The sequence below is a fragment of the Haemaphysalis longicornis genome, unplaced genomic scaffold (assembly GCF_048455015.1).
Source record: "Haemaphysalis longicornis isolate Haplotype H1 unplaced genomic scaffold, Haemaphysalis longicornis Haplotype H1 scaffold_9, whole genome shotgun sequence".
NCBI classification, from domain to species: Eukaryota; Metazoa; Arthropoda; class Arachnida; order Ixodida; family Ixodidae; genus Haemaphysalis; species Haemaphysalis longicornis.
Genome location: NW_027526460.1, coordinates 6672082 through 6687644, shown reverse-complemented (window position 1 = coordinate 6687644; position 15563 = coordinate 6672082). Strand labels below are relative to the sequence as shown.

At 51.5% G+C, this 15563-nt stretch overlaps 1 protein-coding gene across 4 annotated transcripts in view; it reads right to left on the bottom strand.

The window, feature by feature from the left end:
• LOC144152460 (solute carrier family 12 member 8) overlaps positions 1-15563 on the bottom strand; it is a 70412-nt gene that overhangs the window by 23119 nt on the left and 31730 nt on the right. For 3 of the 4 annotated variants that reach the window (XM_077683730.1, XM_077683731.1, XM_077683728.1), the window contains exons 2-7: positions 11029-11207; positions 10282-10422; positions 9716-9907; positions 8969-9089; positions 7645-7758; positions 7367-7568 (exon numbers count right to left, since the gene is read on the bottom strand). In XM_077683730.1, the coding sequence (XP_077539856.1) occupies positions 7367-7568; positions 7645-7758; positions 8969-9089; positions 9716-9907; positions 10282-10422; positions 11029-11184 (926 nt within the window). In that variant the 5' untranslated portion in view covers positions 11185-11207. Of the gene's footprint in view, positions 1-7366; positions 7569-7644; positions 7759-8968; positions 9090-9715; positions 9908-10281; positions 10423-11028; positions 11208-14659; positions 14894-15563 lie in introns of those variants that run through there. The other variant, XM_077683729.1, reaches the window with a different exon arrangement.

The window sequence follows — 15563 nt, the reverse complement described above, 5'->3', positions numbered from 1 at the left end:
TTCCTGCCGGATTTATAAACGACTGTAACGTCGAACTCCTGCAGGCGCAAGCTCCACCGCCCAAGACGGCCAGAGGGGTCCTTCAAATTGGCGAGCCAACACAGCGCATGGTGGTCTGTTACAACCTTGAATGGCCTTCCATACACGTATGGGCGAAATTTTCAAATCGCCCATATAATAGCCAGGCACTCTTTCTCAGAGGCAGAATAGTTTTTCTCCTCCTTCGACAGACCACGGCTGGCATAGGCGATTACCCTTTCGCAGCCGCTTTGCTTTTGGACAAGGACGGCACCCAAGCCTATATCACTGGCGTCCGTGTGCATTTCCGTTTCGGCATTTTCGTCGAAATGAGCGAGCACGGGCGGGCTTTGCAGGCGTTTTTGCAGCTCGGAGAATGCTTTTTCTTGGTCGTTTTCCCAGCTGAAAGGGGTGCTGTCTTTCGTCAAGCGCGTGAGTGGCTCTGCAATGCGTGCGAAGTTTGCGACGAAGCGCCGGTAGTATGCGCACAGCCCGAGAAATCTTCGCACGCCCTTCTTGTCTTTCGGCCTAGGAAAGTTCGCTATGGCTGAAGTTTTTGCCGGGTCAGGTAGGACTCCCGCGGCGTTGACGACGTGGCCCAAGAACTTGAGTTCCCCGTATGCGAAACGGCACTTTTCAGGCTTCAGCGTCAACCCCGACGTACGAATGGCCTCGAGTACAGACTCCAACCTTTCAAGGTGTTCGTCGAAAGTCCGGGCGAATACCACTACGTCGTCCAGGTATACGAGGCAGGTGTGCCACTTAAGGCCAGCTAGCACAGTGTCCATGACTCTTTGAAACGTCGCTGGTGCTGTGCACAGCCCAAACGGCATCACCTTGAACTCGTATAGGCCGTCTGGGGTTATAAATGCAGTCTTCTCTCGGTCTCTCTCGTCCACTTCAATTTGCCAGTAGCCGGTCTTCAGGTCCATCGATGAGAAGTACTTCGCGTGGCAGAGGTGGTCGAGGGCGTCGTCGATTCGGGGGATGGGGTACACGTCCTTTTTCGTGATTTTGTTCAGTCGCCGGTAGTCAACGCAAAACCTTAATGTGCCGTCTTTTTTCTTTACGAGTACGACGGGCGCAGCCCAGGGGCTTTTCGATGGCTGTATAATGTCATCGCTCAGCATGTCGTCGACTTGAGTCCGGATGGCTTCCCGTTCGTGTGAAGAGACGCGGTACGGTGACTGTCGGGTAGGTCGGGCTCCATCTTCGGTTATTATTCGGTGCTTCGCTAGAGGGGTCTGACGTAGTTTTGCGCTCGACGAAAAACATTCGCTATAGCGACGCAGCAAAGCCAATAATTTTTTCCGTTGTTCTTGCGGTAGCGCCGGATTCACGTCGAATGGCTGCGGGAGCTTGAATGTTTCTAATGGTGTGCGTTCAAAGTCGGCGACTGCGATCACATCACTTGCTTGTTGCGTTTCTTCGAGGAACGCAATTGCAGCTCCCTTGTTTAAATGCTGGTACTCTTCGGTGAAATTAGTGACCAAAACGTGAGATTGGCGTTGCTTAAAGTGCGCAATGCCTCTTGCGACGGAGACACCGCGGTCGAGAAGCAACCTTCGATCACTCTCTACGATAGCGTCGATGTCAGAAGCAGCATCCTCACAGTAGACGGCGATCATCAAGCTTGCGCGGGGTGGCAGGGTGATGTGATCGTCGGCGATCCTGACAGCAGCACGGTGATCGGGGTTCGGCTGCGGCGTCGGGGAGTGATTGGAGGAAAATGTTATCGACTTGGTCTGCAGATCAATTATTGCGCCGTTGTCCGTCAAAAAGTCCATTCCGAGAATCACGTCGCGGGAGCAGTTAGGCAGAACGACGAACGCCGCAGGGTACGTTGTGCCGTCTATGGTGACGCGCGATGTGCACGTTCCACTTGGCGTCACGAGGTGGCCTCCTGCTGTGCGTATGTGCGGACCGTCCCATCTGGTCATAACTTTCTTCAGTTTAGACGCAAATGGTCCGCTCATTACCGAATAGTCAGCTCCCGTGTCTACGAGGGCGACTACGTCAAAGCCGTCGATGGACACCTTGACGTCAGATGCAGTCGTCCTCGAGTTCCGGGTTCGTCGGGGCGTCGTATCTCTGCTTGTACGTGTTGATGGTCGGGCACTGTGCATCGTCGTTGTCGTCGTCTTCTCAACGGACGTCTCGGTCAGGTCGGGTACGCGTCGCGCCGTGTAGCTGTCGTCGTGTTCGGGAGTCTCGTCAGGGTTAGGTCGGGTCGTCGGGATGAGGGCATGTCGTGAATCACTGTCTTCAGCGCGTCCTTGCGTCGTTGGAGGGTTTCTAGTTTTTCGCCGTAGAGCAACTTCACCTCCAGAAGTTGCCGCCTTTAGTTTCCCCCGCGTGGGCTGGGGGACCTTCCACGGGCGAAGTCAGCGTTGCTACGGCGGTTCGGCGATTGGTAGGGGTAGGGCGACGGCGAACGGTTGTAACGCGCTGGGCCACGGCTGGTTTCAGATAGATACTCGTCGATCTCACGTGGTCGTTGGCCAGGGAGAGGGCGGGGTGCGTCGACGGAGAAACCACGCAGTCCGAGTCTCTTGTATGGGCAGCGACGGTAAATGTGGTCGGCCTCTCCGCAGTGGTAGCACAGAGGACGGTTATCGGGAGTTCGCCATACGTCCGTCTTCCTCGGCGTCTGGTTTCGGGCTACCGGGGGTCGGGCGGGTGACAGTGGGCGGCGGTACGGCGGGGCCTCTTGACGGCGTGTTGGAGCAGGTCGGGGTCGACGAACAGCCGCGGAGTATGTCATAGCTTGTGGCTCTCGGGGTACCTCGGATGGCGTAGAAGTTCCCAACGCTTGTTGCACTTCTTCTCTAATCACGTCGGTGAGGGAAGCGACTTGGGGCTGCGGCGGCGTTGGGAGAAGTTTCCGCAGCTCCTCTCTCACTATTGCGCGGATAGTCTCGCGTAGGCTGTCGGCCGGGATCCGCGTGCTGCCAAAGTCGTTCGCATTGGCCGCGCCAACAAAGTTGCGGTCATACTGCTTAGCACGCATTTCGAGGGCTTTCTCAATGGTGCTGGCTTCGGTCACGAATTCGGCGACGGTTTTGGGCGGATTTCGGACAAGTCCAGCAAACAGTTCCTTCTTCACTCCGCGCATTAAGAAGCGCAACTTCTTTTCTTCCGTCATTTCGGGGTCCGCGCGGCGAAATAGCTGCTTCATCTCCTCAACGAAGATCACGACACCTTCGTTGGGGTGTTGCGTGCGCGTTTCCAACAAAAGGGCGGCTCTTTCTTTCCGCACGACGGTAGTGAAGGTCTTAGTAAACTCGCTTTTGAACTGAGCCCAGTTTGTCAAGGAGCTCTCGTGGTTCTCGAACCAAGTGCGAGCCGAATCTTCCAAGTAAAAGAAAACGTGCCGGAACGTTTCTGCGTCGTCCCACCTGTTGAATTTCCGGACGCGCTCCAGTTTCTCCAACCATTCTTCTGGGTCTTCTGCAGGGGCTCCTCGGAACGATGGCGGTTCCCGGGGCTGCTGCAGGACGATTGGCGACGTTGTTTCTTGCACCATGGTGTTGGTTGCAGCGTTCCTTTTCTTGGGCCCTTCTGGCATCAAACCGAACTCGGGCGGTAAATCTTGCAGGCGGGGGCTGGCTCTTGTTGGACTGGCTTGGCGGCTTTTCGAGGTTGTAGTGGGCATGAAGGGTGCGTACCCCGCACCTCCACCAGATGTCACGAAGACAGGGACGATGCAGTTGTGTTGAATGAGAAACACGTTTATTGGAGCGAACTTGTGCTCCCCTAACAACTCAAAAGAATACAGAGGCGGCGAAGCAGCGGTCAACAAAGTGACTTGCACAGGCGAGTGTCGTCGAATCGAATGCCCCGGCGTCCGCACTGCAGGCCTTTTATCTTTCGGCGCGCGTGGTTCTCGAAACGTCGATTCGCATCGAGAACATAGTAGATCCAAGAAGATCATTCTGGGCCGTTCACGTTAGATCGGAACGCTCTCCCCATCACAACAGATAACGCATGCGGCACAGAAAGAAAGAATGGAACACGCGCTTCCCTTGGCGCAGAGATAACGCAGACCGGCGCAGCCGGGCGGTAAAAGCAAAACACAAATAAGCAAACCCAATGTATGGTTCGCGGCAATATTGCACATGTGGCATAATGGTTTTCATGCGTGTCTAAAGGCTTTTCTTAGGTGTTCCCATGCCAGTGTCGACATTTTTTCCCCTATTATAATGCAAACAGTAATGCAATTATATGAATTGTTATATTTCAGTTATAATGTTTTTAATGTTTCTAATGTTGTTATTACAATTATAGTGTTGTTTATGAAAATACAGTTAAAACCCGACCTAACGAAGTCACTGGAAACCGGGAATTATTTCGTTAAATTGAGAGCTTCGTAAAATCGGCGACTGCCATTTTATAAGTAGCTGATTCTACAAATTCGATGTCTCAAGAGAGGCGCATCCTAGCAGCTACCATGACATCGTAATTGCGGCGGTCGCGGCGCTCGCCTGCCGATAATTAAGCAATGGGATCGAAGTCCACGGTGAAAATAATCACAATAAAACTCTAGGGTTTCTGGGGGAAGCGAATTTATTTCCTGGCAAAAAAGCCTGTGATTTTCGTCTGCGTACGCTTCGTTAGCATTAATTCGGAGGACAGAATGTTTGTAGCAGGCAAGTACGTTCAACCATTACCTCCTATGCAGCTGTCTAGGAGGTAATGGTTCAACGCGTCCTAGGAGGCCCCAGCAAAGCGCCTGAGCAAGCCAATAGCGCGCGTTCACCATGCCTGGAGCGGGTACAGGGGCTTTAGCAGCAGTTCCTGGGTCGTCAGCGTCCTCTGACAGCTCGTTTGCGCCAGAAATTATCCGTACGATTTCTTCATCGTTCAAAAACCTCCGCCGCGTCGGCGTCTGCGACGGCGCTCAGACAGTCGTGGAAGCTCAAATCTGCTGCCACGTCGTTAAGCCGATCAAGGTGTTCTCAAGAACTGGGCGCGACTTCTTCTTCTTGCTCGTGTCGAGGGCTTGCGGAACTCGAAAAAACTTCGTTAAAGCGGGAGTGGCGCTGAATCTATTTCGTTACTTCGAGTTCATAAAAGCATTGAGCCGTATAGGCACCTGCGGGGAAATACGAATTTGTTCCATAGATCGGGGAATTCGTAAGGTCGGGTTTCGTTAGATTGAGTTTTGACTGTACCTCCATTTTATACCGAGCGTTAAAAAAAACCCAACAAATTGGGAAAGCAGATAAAAATGCCACCACACACGCACACGCAAAAACAGCGATTACAGGGTCTTCACTCGCGAACGAGGGCTTTGGAGAGCCTAGAAGTACCTTTCTTTGTGAACACCTTTTTCATAACTTGCGCAGATCGTTGTTTAAATCCGCGCGTGGGAAGGCGATGAACAATAGCGATTGAAAGCTTTGTTAGCCGGCACCTGTGTTTACATTGCAGCCCTCCATTTTGAAAAAAAAAAAAAAGGCGCTTAGAGATATACGTGAGCGCGAACTCTCCTTGATCTCGCTTCTCGAAAGAATTATCCACTCCCTCCTTTTTTGGATTGAGAAAGCTGGATTGTTGACAATATAAGCGGTCTGTGCTTATACCAAGGGTGACATTTGCTCTCCCTTATTCGATTAGACGTTGAGATAGCTCGTTCTACAGTTACAAGATGCATGGGTATTAAGCTTTTATGTCTTGCGCCTTCTACAACATAGTGACCCGTCCGGCTGCTTCCAATCCCTCTGGAAAATCCTTGCACAGTGCACGTCTGTTTGCTTGGTCTTTCTTTGCACATTGCCAAGCGTGTAAAAAGAATTTGCCCGACCATTACACTTCTTTGCAATTCAAATTTTGAGCGCCTCTTTTGAGATATTTATTGCGCTATTATATTTGGTCACGATGATACGTACATGATTTGAAACCAACTCGAAACTAAAGGCATCACAAAGAAAGTAGGATCGGTCTGTCAAAGAACCATCCTTGCACGCCTTATTTGACCGATGAATTCTGATCGTTTTTTTTCTTTCTTTACACCGATTTCTTTCCTTACACCTTTCTTTCCTGGCCGGTTAGAAGCGTTGCTGGGAGATCACATTTCTTTGAATTTGGCTGTATATTACGCACAATAGAACGTTTACGTTTTTTGTATATGATTTACATTTTAGTAAGGAGTAGGGTTGCATTTGCTGACGTTGTGAAAGCATGATGAAGGCAAATATTCAATTGTCAAAATTTTGCGAAATTTTAGGGGCTCTACGCAGTGAAGCTGCACCTGGGATATATGGTGCGCGCCGTGGGCATGAGGGCTGCGGATTAAATTGGACCACCCGGAGGTTTTTAAGGCAATCCGAATATCTCGACTCACGCGCGTTTTCTTTTTTCTCCTCCATGAGAAATATTAAATTGTTCAGAAGTAAAGTGTACGTGAAGGAAACTCAAGCCACAAAATGCGTCTTGTAACGGTGGTGTAGGGAAGTGTGCTGATGCCACTGCTATTTCCGCCTTGTGTCAGGGAGGTAACAAAAGTAAGGCTTCAGACATGGGGCTGTTTCACTGCGCATACCCTGCGATTCCGCCGTCCTTGGCAAGGCTTGCGAGTAGCTCGGCAAACGGGAAATTGGGAGGACCAGTAGGCGCGTGCGTCCCTACCTGCTTATTGGAAAAGTGGAAGGCTCAAGTAAACAGCTGCAATGCCAGGTCGAAGCGTTCCCGGCCGTTGCTACGAGAGACGACGGAACGATACGCCTCACGGTAGCCGTCTCTTTTCGTTGCATGCATGTTTCCGCGTCCTCGCCAAAAGTGGCCCCGCGGGTACTATCATCACGTATATCATATTTCAGGCTTTTATTTCTTTATTAATGTTTGGTGGAGAGATGTGAGGTTTTTGTTTTGCGCAGCTGTGCATTCAGATTAGCACCTAAAAAAAGCAAAAATTCAGTTCTCATAAATGATAATGTCCCTTACAACATTTCACGTTTTTTCTCATGTCACTTGGCGTTTTTTGAGATCTTGCTATCATCAGCTGTAGTTAACCGATGAAGAAAATCTAGTACTGCGCTTTTGATGGAGGGTGTGGAAAGAAATGGAGAAACCAAGGCTTTGAATGGGCGCAGCCCGCTTTGTTCGCGCTGCTATAAGTCCAAACAGACCGTTTTCTTTTTTTTTGGGGGGGGGGAGGCACAATGAGAGGTGGACACGTTAGGGCAAGGCCGGAAGGGTGAAGGGACGGTGTGAAGAGAGATCGCTTCTCTTTTCCCTCCCTCTCCCCTGCATTTTGGACTCGCCTTTGACACATTACTATACAACTCCTGTCTCTATGTCAAGCATTCACGCGCGCATGCGCGCACGACGGCGCATAGCGCCATACCAGGTTCCGACGGCGGCCATCGTTCCCACGGGCACGTCCTGCACGGGGTTCCTGAGGTCGTCGCTCATGTTGATGCCGGCAAAGACGCCCGTCATGGCGGGGAAGAAGACGCCGAACACGGTGAACCAGTTCTGGTGTTCTCCGTAGCGCGGAAGGCTGTTGTTCTTCAGGGTGACCAGGCTGTAGCCGGTCACGCCGTGCTCTGCGCATGGCATTCAATTAAGCGCGACGTCGTCACCGCCACGGCTCTCCTCCCGCACCGCTAGAAAGTGCAGTACCTGAGTCGTAGCGCACGAAGGTGCCGACGGCGAAGTCTAGGGCAGCCATGAGCAGTATGATGAGCAGGGCGAACTGGAGCCGAACCACCCACTTGACGCCGGCCACGTTGATCCCTAGGGAGGAGAAGGACACCGGGGCACATCAGCGGAAGCACGCCGCACCAATTGCACGACTGTAGTGAGAGGGAAAAAAGATTTGTACGTGTACACGAGATCAGTTACTTTGCTGACGCAAAATGTCAGTTTTCACGCTATTCTTTGACCGTTACATCGTAACGTGGGCTAGGAAATGTTCTGAAAAAAAGAAAGAAAGGAATATGTCTACAGTGAAATAATGGCGCATTTTATTCCTTCTACATATCGGCCGTCTGTTTAGAGCATCTTGGATAGGAGATAGCTCTTCGTGTATTCTGAGAGTAACATCGGTGGAGTAACGTAAGTAGAGTAAGATGGGAGAGTAACATAAGTGGAGTTCCACATAGTTACCGCAGGCCACGTTACGTACCCCATGATACGCTATCTCCACACAGACCGCGAAGCTCTGAACGCAGCCAAACAGCTCTTTTCAACTCAACTGCCAGAGCCCAAGACGCGCGAGGCACGTGCCCCCAGCCTGGAAGACCTCCTGACCCCCAGCGGTGGCTCAGGGGACCCCACCGCCGTTCTCTTCTGGCCTTCCTCCGCGAAACGGGGGCAAACTTGTATTTGCGGAATACTCTAATTTATGCCAGAGGGCATGTTATCGCATAAAATAAAAACAAAACTTTTTAGCTCTACACAGGTAAACACAGATGTTACTCCGAAAATGCTCGATATTTTTGCTACTCCTAGTTAGCTTATTTCTTTTTTAGAAATGACATATCTGTTCTGTGCCCCTAAAGAAAAAAAATAGAAGCGATGGCAGTAATGCAGTTCCGCAAAGACACGAACGCAGTGCGTACGTAGGTATGATTGATTATTGTTACGTGGCGGGCGCTCTAATAGCTGATCTCTCAATAGCGTAAATACATCGTTCGCATCTTCCATATGGTTCATATTCTGTGTCCTGCCGCCACGTAACAATAATGTAAACGACACTCGCGATAAAGCCTTCCAACTCAATCCGTAAAGAAAGCAGTACGTTTCACGAAGATATGGACTCTAAGAAGTGTAGAACAGGCGTCATGCACGGGCTTTTGGAAGGAGTGCACGAGACGCCGAGGGACGCATGCAAGACTACACGGAGAGATGAAGCAAGAAGGTTCACGAGAAACCGAACCGCTCTGCACGCACCACACGCTGGTGGCGGGAAAAGGGAATAGCGGGCACAACACAGAGTGCGTACCGAGCAGCAGCAGTACAAGCGCCGAGGCGACCCCTCGCTGCATCCAGGGGTCGTCCTCCATCTTGAGTAGTTGGCCCATGGACTCTGCAAAGCCCATCACGTGCAGGGCGCTGCTCACGGCCTGCGCCCCCCAGAAAAGAGCGTCACCGGACATCGCCAGGTATCGTCCTCCACCTGTCCCCTATCTGGGCTGTTGTAGAATTACCTTACGAACAGCGCTCTACTGGAGGTCTAACGTGCAGAACTAAGGCCACCCGATCACCCCATGGGTCTCTGTACTGAGAAGCCACTCTAACAACGTTGTTCAATATACATTTTTATTTTTACCAGCAATGCCGTTTCTCGCGAAAAGAACACTGGAAACCGCGCAATAAGAATGCTTTTTGGGCACCGTTCCATAAATGGCGTCTTAGATGCAGCAGGATGTACTATAGGGGCCATACTGAGACGCGATATACCTGATTTTTTGTAAATCTTTGTTTCCAACTAATTCAACGCATCCCGTGCTTGCATGTGGTGAAGTCTGCTGCACCCGCGCAAAGGAGGCTGTGGCTCGCATGCATGGTGGCGTGCCCATCTTGTTACGGTCACAGTACCAGGAATGGGCAACAGGAATTAGCGGTTGTTTGGTATTTCATTTATTAAATATCTTTGCGCTGGACGCGCCAAGAGACTAGCGCCTCCGTGTACGTCCCGCACGCGAAGTTCACCCAACGTGCGCTTGCAATGGCCGAGGCGTATGCCTACCTGTCCGATGCAGTATATGAGCGCGGCCGCGCCCCCGACGCGCACGCCGAGTATGTGCGAGAGCAGGGCGTGCAGCCCGCCGGATTCCAGGTGGCAGCGCTCGCAGACGCCGATGCCGGCCAGCACGGCCAGGCTGCACACGGACACCGTGGCCAGCACGATGAGCAGCGAGTGCTCCACGCCGGCGTTGCCCTGCGACGCCGAACACGACGACGTCGACCACCGAACCGCTTCTCGCGAACAAGGTGTTTTAGCACACGTGAACGTGTAAATTGGCTAAAACACGAACCCTACCACACACATAGCGTGATTTTCTTTGCAATTCAAGTTGACGCGTGACTTCATGGCAGTAACAAAGTTTGGAAATGTGGCCTTCCCAACATTCCAATAGTGCGCCGTTGTTTGACCTCCGCGAACGGTATTTTGCATTTTTTGTGTTCGCATTTCGTTTGTTCATGACTGTACACATACGGGCGTACATATACGGCTACGTTAGCATATGTGGCCACAAACGCGGCAAACACCGGGACTTCGCACCATGTCCCAAAAAAGGACGGTGTACGCACCACAATCCAGCCGGAGCGCAGGAAGACGATGACGCCGAACAGGTGGATCATGCATGTGGTGAAGACGCCGTCCCAGGTGCCGAACAGCACGGGCTCGGACACGAAGAAGTTGGCCGACCACCAGGGCTTCGCCTTGGCACTCTGCGGCAATGCGTGTACGGACCCCCGATGAAGGGTGCTGGCAGGACATAGTGCGGGAGCATTTGCATTTTTAACCGACTAGACGCACATGAACACGGAAGGTGTTGAAAGAGAATTATTTTGGCCGATCGGGGTGCGTTGCTGGGGAGGCTACTGGAGCACCCAGATATCATTGTGACGTTGCATTTTTGAGCAGACGAGTGAAAGAAATGACCGCTGCTGCACGCTGAAATCGGCTATTCGGTCTGAACCTCCAACATTGGGAGGGGCCTCCATTCTGTGCTGGCAGTAAATTGGCCGATAATATACGTATGTACAGCCACGACCAAAAGTTTACGGACCAAGAAAAAAAGCAATTTTAGTTTATTTCTCTTTCCGTAGCAGCCCGACAAACTGCATTGTGCATGTGAGATGTCGTATCGTTACTGAAGTAACGAAAAATACGGTACATAGTAGCCCGGGCTGCCGCGCGGCAGAGAAATAATCCAAAATTGCTGCTTTCGTGGTCCGTAAACTTTTGATCATGGGTGTACGTAGCAATTTCAAACGACCTTGTCACATTGAGGACAAGCCGTGTTAAGTCCATATGCCTTTTCTTTCGCTTACGAGCTCTTGGTGGAACAGCTCGTCTCCCCCGGGGTTGGCGGCGGTGGTTCGGCCGCTCTGGTCCAGCAGCTGGTCGGAGGCCGCCTCTCCCTCGGCGCCATCGCTGCGCAGTCCGAAGCGGGCCCAGTCGATCTCCCGGCCTCGCTTCACCGTCATGCTGCCGCTAGTGCCGCCGAGCTCTGCAGCGGGGAAAATGGGAGCACCGTAAGACAATTGACTCTAAGGTGAACCCAACAAGGAGGAAAGCGTTTTATCACAAAAGACGAGAGAGAGCGAGAGAGAACCTCTTTATTGAGACTTCTGCGCCCCAAGGAACTGTTGTGGCCCACACCTTGTGCCGTGTGGCGGCTGCTGACCAGGACGGTTTGCCCCCCGAGGTCTGGGCTCCTCAGCACCTCCTCAGGGGTGTGCTGAAGGTCAGCGGTAACGGTCAGGGAGGTGACTATGGAATATTATCAGGGTCGTTAATCGCAACGATCGCCCAGAGCGGGTGATGCATGACCATATTTGGCAGCGGCCACATTTACTAAGTCTGATCGGGAGACGTTTGTGCAGAGCTCGTACTCTTTGGTCGTTGAGGCCTGAGTGGCAAGTGGGGATGCATGGTGCGAAAGATTGGTCTAATGGTGATATTAGCGTGGATGTCGCAAGATCCAGAGGGGAGATTTCCCTTGAAGGCCGTCGAGAGTGGTTGTCCCTAACTGGTTGGGAATGTGTTGCCCAATGGGAGTCTTCGATAGGCGGGCCACCTGACCGGGCGGATGAGATTCAGTGGGCTCCTCCGCCGTGTTGTGTATCCCAAGCCACTCGAGTCTGGCAGTGGGGAGGGAAAGAGAAACTTTGTGCGCCCTAACAAGGTGTACGTTCGAGGGAGTTTGTAATTCGTACTACACGTTTACTGCGCAAAAAAGACAATGACCACAGAAAGGTACACGACACAATTTGGCGGATGAAACGCATGACTTTTCATCGAGAGAGAGAGAGAGAGAGAGAGAGAGAGAGAGAGAGAGAGAGAGAGAGAGAGAGAGAGAGAGAGAGAGAGAGAGAGAGAGAGAGAGAGAGTTTTTATTCGTCGAGAAGAGGCTGACGTTATAGGCCTCGGCCAATGAAAGGCATCCATAGTCCGGGAATCCTTGAATTCGACTAGCTGTCCTTGCTGGGATCACCAGGTTGAGCTGGGTATCCGGGTATGGGGTGGCCAGGGAAGCCCTCCGCTGCTCGAAGGTGTGGTTGGAAAGTGGGGCAAGCATCGGTGCTAGACGTCCGCTATCAGCCGTGCTCATCAAGCGATCGCGGAAAGACGTCTTCACTGTCAACCGGAACGTCGCGGAAAGAAATTAATGAGATTGTTATTCAGGAAGGCCGAATGACGGAGCGCGAAACTGCCGACATCGTAGGTATCTCAGCTGAAGGAGTTCACGCAATCTGTGCGCGCGAAAAAAAAATCTTCTTGAACAAAGTTGACAAGTGTGAACATATAAACCGGGCTTAGACGTTTACATTTGGCTGTGAGTATATAAGACTATTGCGCAGTAAGCATCTTGCTTTGGCCGGGTGGCTGAATCGAGTTACAGACAGACAGACGGACAGACAGACATACAGACAGACCAAAATTTCTGGGTTTAAGTAGCCCAAGAAAGACTATCGTCTTTAAAAAAAAATTGTGTGCCGAGGGGTGCGGCGAGTTTTGAATGCGGACCGCAAAGGGACATATAGTGTCTGTCGGTGCACAATCGCAATCAGCAGGGCTTTTTACGTTGATTCGTGACCACAGACGAAACGTGGATTTGTTGCTGCAAAGAAAGCGAATGCGATTTTGTCGGCTAAGGAAGTGATGACCGCTGTTGCGTAGTACTCGCACGCAGAAAATAACGGGCGAGTGCTGTGCAACACCACTGAAGTTTTTGAGAGAAGAGCTTAAAAAACCACCGGGTGTTTTTTGCTGCTTCGCTGCAAATAACGTGGAACGAGGATATCGGTTCTTTTGCTGCGGCCACCTCAACGTACCCCTCTTTGCTTTGTATACCCGCCCCTCACGCTCACCTTCGCCTTTTCATTCACTCCTCTCTGTCCTCGTGCCCTGCCTTTCTCCCTTCTGAGCACTCCCTCAATCACAACTCCTACTTCTCCTCTTCTCTCCACTCTCGTCCTTTCTTTGGCGGTCTACTGCTCCTTCCCCTCCATCCCACCCTTCCTCCCCTCGTTACCCTCTCTCGGTGCTGCCTGACCTCCTCCACATCTTCCTCCCCTCCGATCCTTCATCTCACTCATTTCCTTTCCCCGGGAATCATAATTAGGCAGCTCAATCACATTCCTTGGCCTTAGTATGTTCCCATGAGTATAGAGACACTACTAACCTAGAGTTGGGTGCACCGAACACTTCCTGGCGGTGTGTCGTGCTTTAAGAAAAAGAGATTACAAAAAAGAAGCAAGCGAAACTACACCTAAAGTAGTAGCAATGTAATAGCTAGATAACGAGCATTCGCATGTGGCTGAATTGGCACGCCGTGCCTACCAGCTGTCGGTCAAACGGTAAGCTTGGCGCTAACGACATGTTCTTTTCTGTTCGTATAAATCTCGGTTGCTGAGAAGAGCAAGGTCGCTAACGGACCTTCTCACGGCGACTATATATATACGCAAGTGGGCGTTGCGCCATTTCGGAGCTGACGAAACAGGTTTCTCCTTTCTTCCCATTTTTTCCCGTCAGGTGCCCGTTTAATTTTCGCGCAGGCCGCCGTCTCCCACCTCTTTCCGTCTCCCGCACCCACGCTTTTTTACCGTTTTGATTGTCTTTCCAAGTCTCTCGTCCTGCATGCCTGAACGTTTACGTCTTTCGCCCCGAGACTGTTACCCCGCTGTCCACACTTCCCACCGCCATTCGTCTTCCCTGCGTATGCGCTTCTCGCCGTTGTCTGCCCTTCTAGTTCCCCAAGTACTTCACGCCTGCACTTGCACCCTTTTTTTTTTGCCCTCCCAATTTCCTGCCTGTTGTGTGCACGCAACTGCGAACAGCAACCCTCGCACAGTTTGTACAAGCTCTAGCAAATTATTTTTCTAATAATGTTTACTTCCCCTCTTTCTCTCCCTACTCATCCTAGTCATCTCTGTGAATCACAGCCGCATTTCCCCGCATCTACGATACACCGAAGTGGCGGGGAAGGAAAGGTTTGACATTTGGCGTTTGTTCCTTCTCTTTTTGTGTCGCCGTCTTGGAGCGAGATGGCGAATTAAATTTGATGGAGTGTGTGCAGACCGCAGCTGCCCCAAAGACAATGGCTTCGCTCGCGGCACCCAGAAACAGCTGCAACGTATCGCCGCAAATGGGCAGAGGGTGCAGACGTGATAGGACGGCCCCTTATCGAAATGAAGGCAGCCTATTTTGGTTTATTATGTACAGCGCAAACTTGTATTTCGACCCCATACAAGAGAGGATTTGGGTCTATCGCGGCTGCGGGATTCATGTAGTGGAGAAAGAGCAATTTTTTGTTGTTCAGACCAACTGGTGTGATAATAGTCGTACTGGAGCTACGAGAATTGATCACAGGCAGCAAAGGCAGCTCTCTCGTGCTGTAATTCGGTTCACAAACTTCCTTCCGAGCGCGCCGATTGACCCCATCGAAAGCTTTGTTACCTTTACTTCACCCTCCACAACCAGGACCCTCTACTCCAGCGTCGTCTTCCGTGTGGGCTGACTCGATCACAGTCTACTTTACTTTGTAGGCTGTGGTTGGGAGTGGCCTTCACGAAAGCCTACTCCTTCCTCATCGGGATGGCCAGTAGTGCTCACTGCGACGCCTGCGAGGTTGAAGAGACAATCGACCATGTGCTTTGTTGTTGCCCCGAGTATTCATCGGAAAGACGCGTTTTGGCAGCCGAGCTCAGAAGATTGGACAATCGACAGTTCAAGCTAGAGACTATTCTAGGACAAAGACCCCTACAATCGACTTCGCAGAAGGCAACAAAAACCCTTCTGCGTTTTATGAAGGACACAGGTTTAGCTGAGAGGCTCTAGTGCCCACGAAGGGACTAAAGTGTGTGCGCGACCCCGCTCCTATCCCCCCTTTTTCGCCTGCCATCTCTTTTATCCCCTGAACACCCCTTCCCCAGTGCCGAGTAGCAATCCGGGCTCTCAGCCTGGATAACCTCTCGGCCTTTCCTTTCGCTTTTCTCCTCCTCCTCCTCCTTACTTCACCCAGGGAAAGAGGCCTGCTTGCTATTTCTGATAGCGTTCTCTTAGATAACGAATTCGTGTAGTCCCAGCTCTTCCCTCGCATTCTAATAATGTGTTATTTAAGTGCAAGCATTCAGCAACTGCATTTAGTGCCTTCTTTCACAGATAAGGTTTGGGCGCACCACCCTTGCTGACGTCATGAAGCTGTTTTAAATGTGCGTGCTAGCGCGCGTGACTTAAGGAAAAAGCATCATCTGACGTTGAACAAAGCTATCACTGCATTTTCCACGAGCTCACGAACCCCAGTTTCCCTCGCCTGGCGAGCACACTGATTTACTGATCGATGCTGCAGGACCATCCAGCC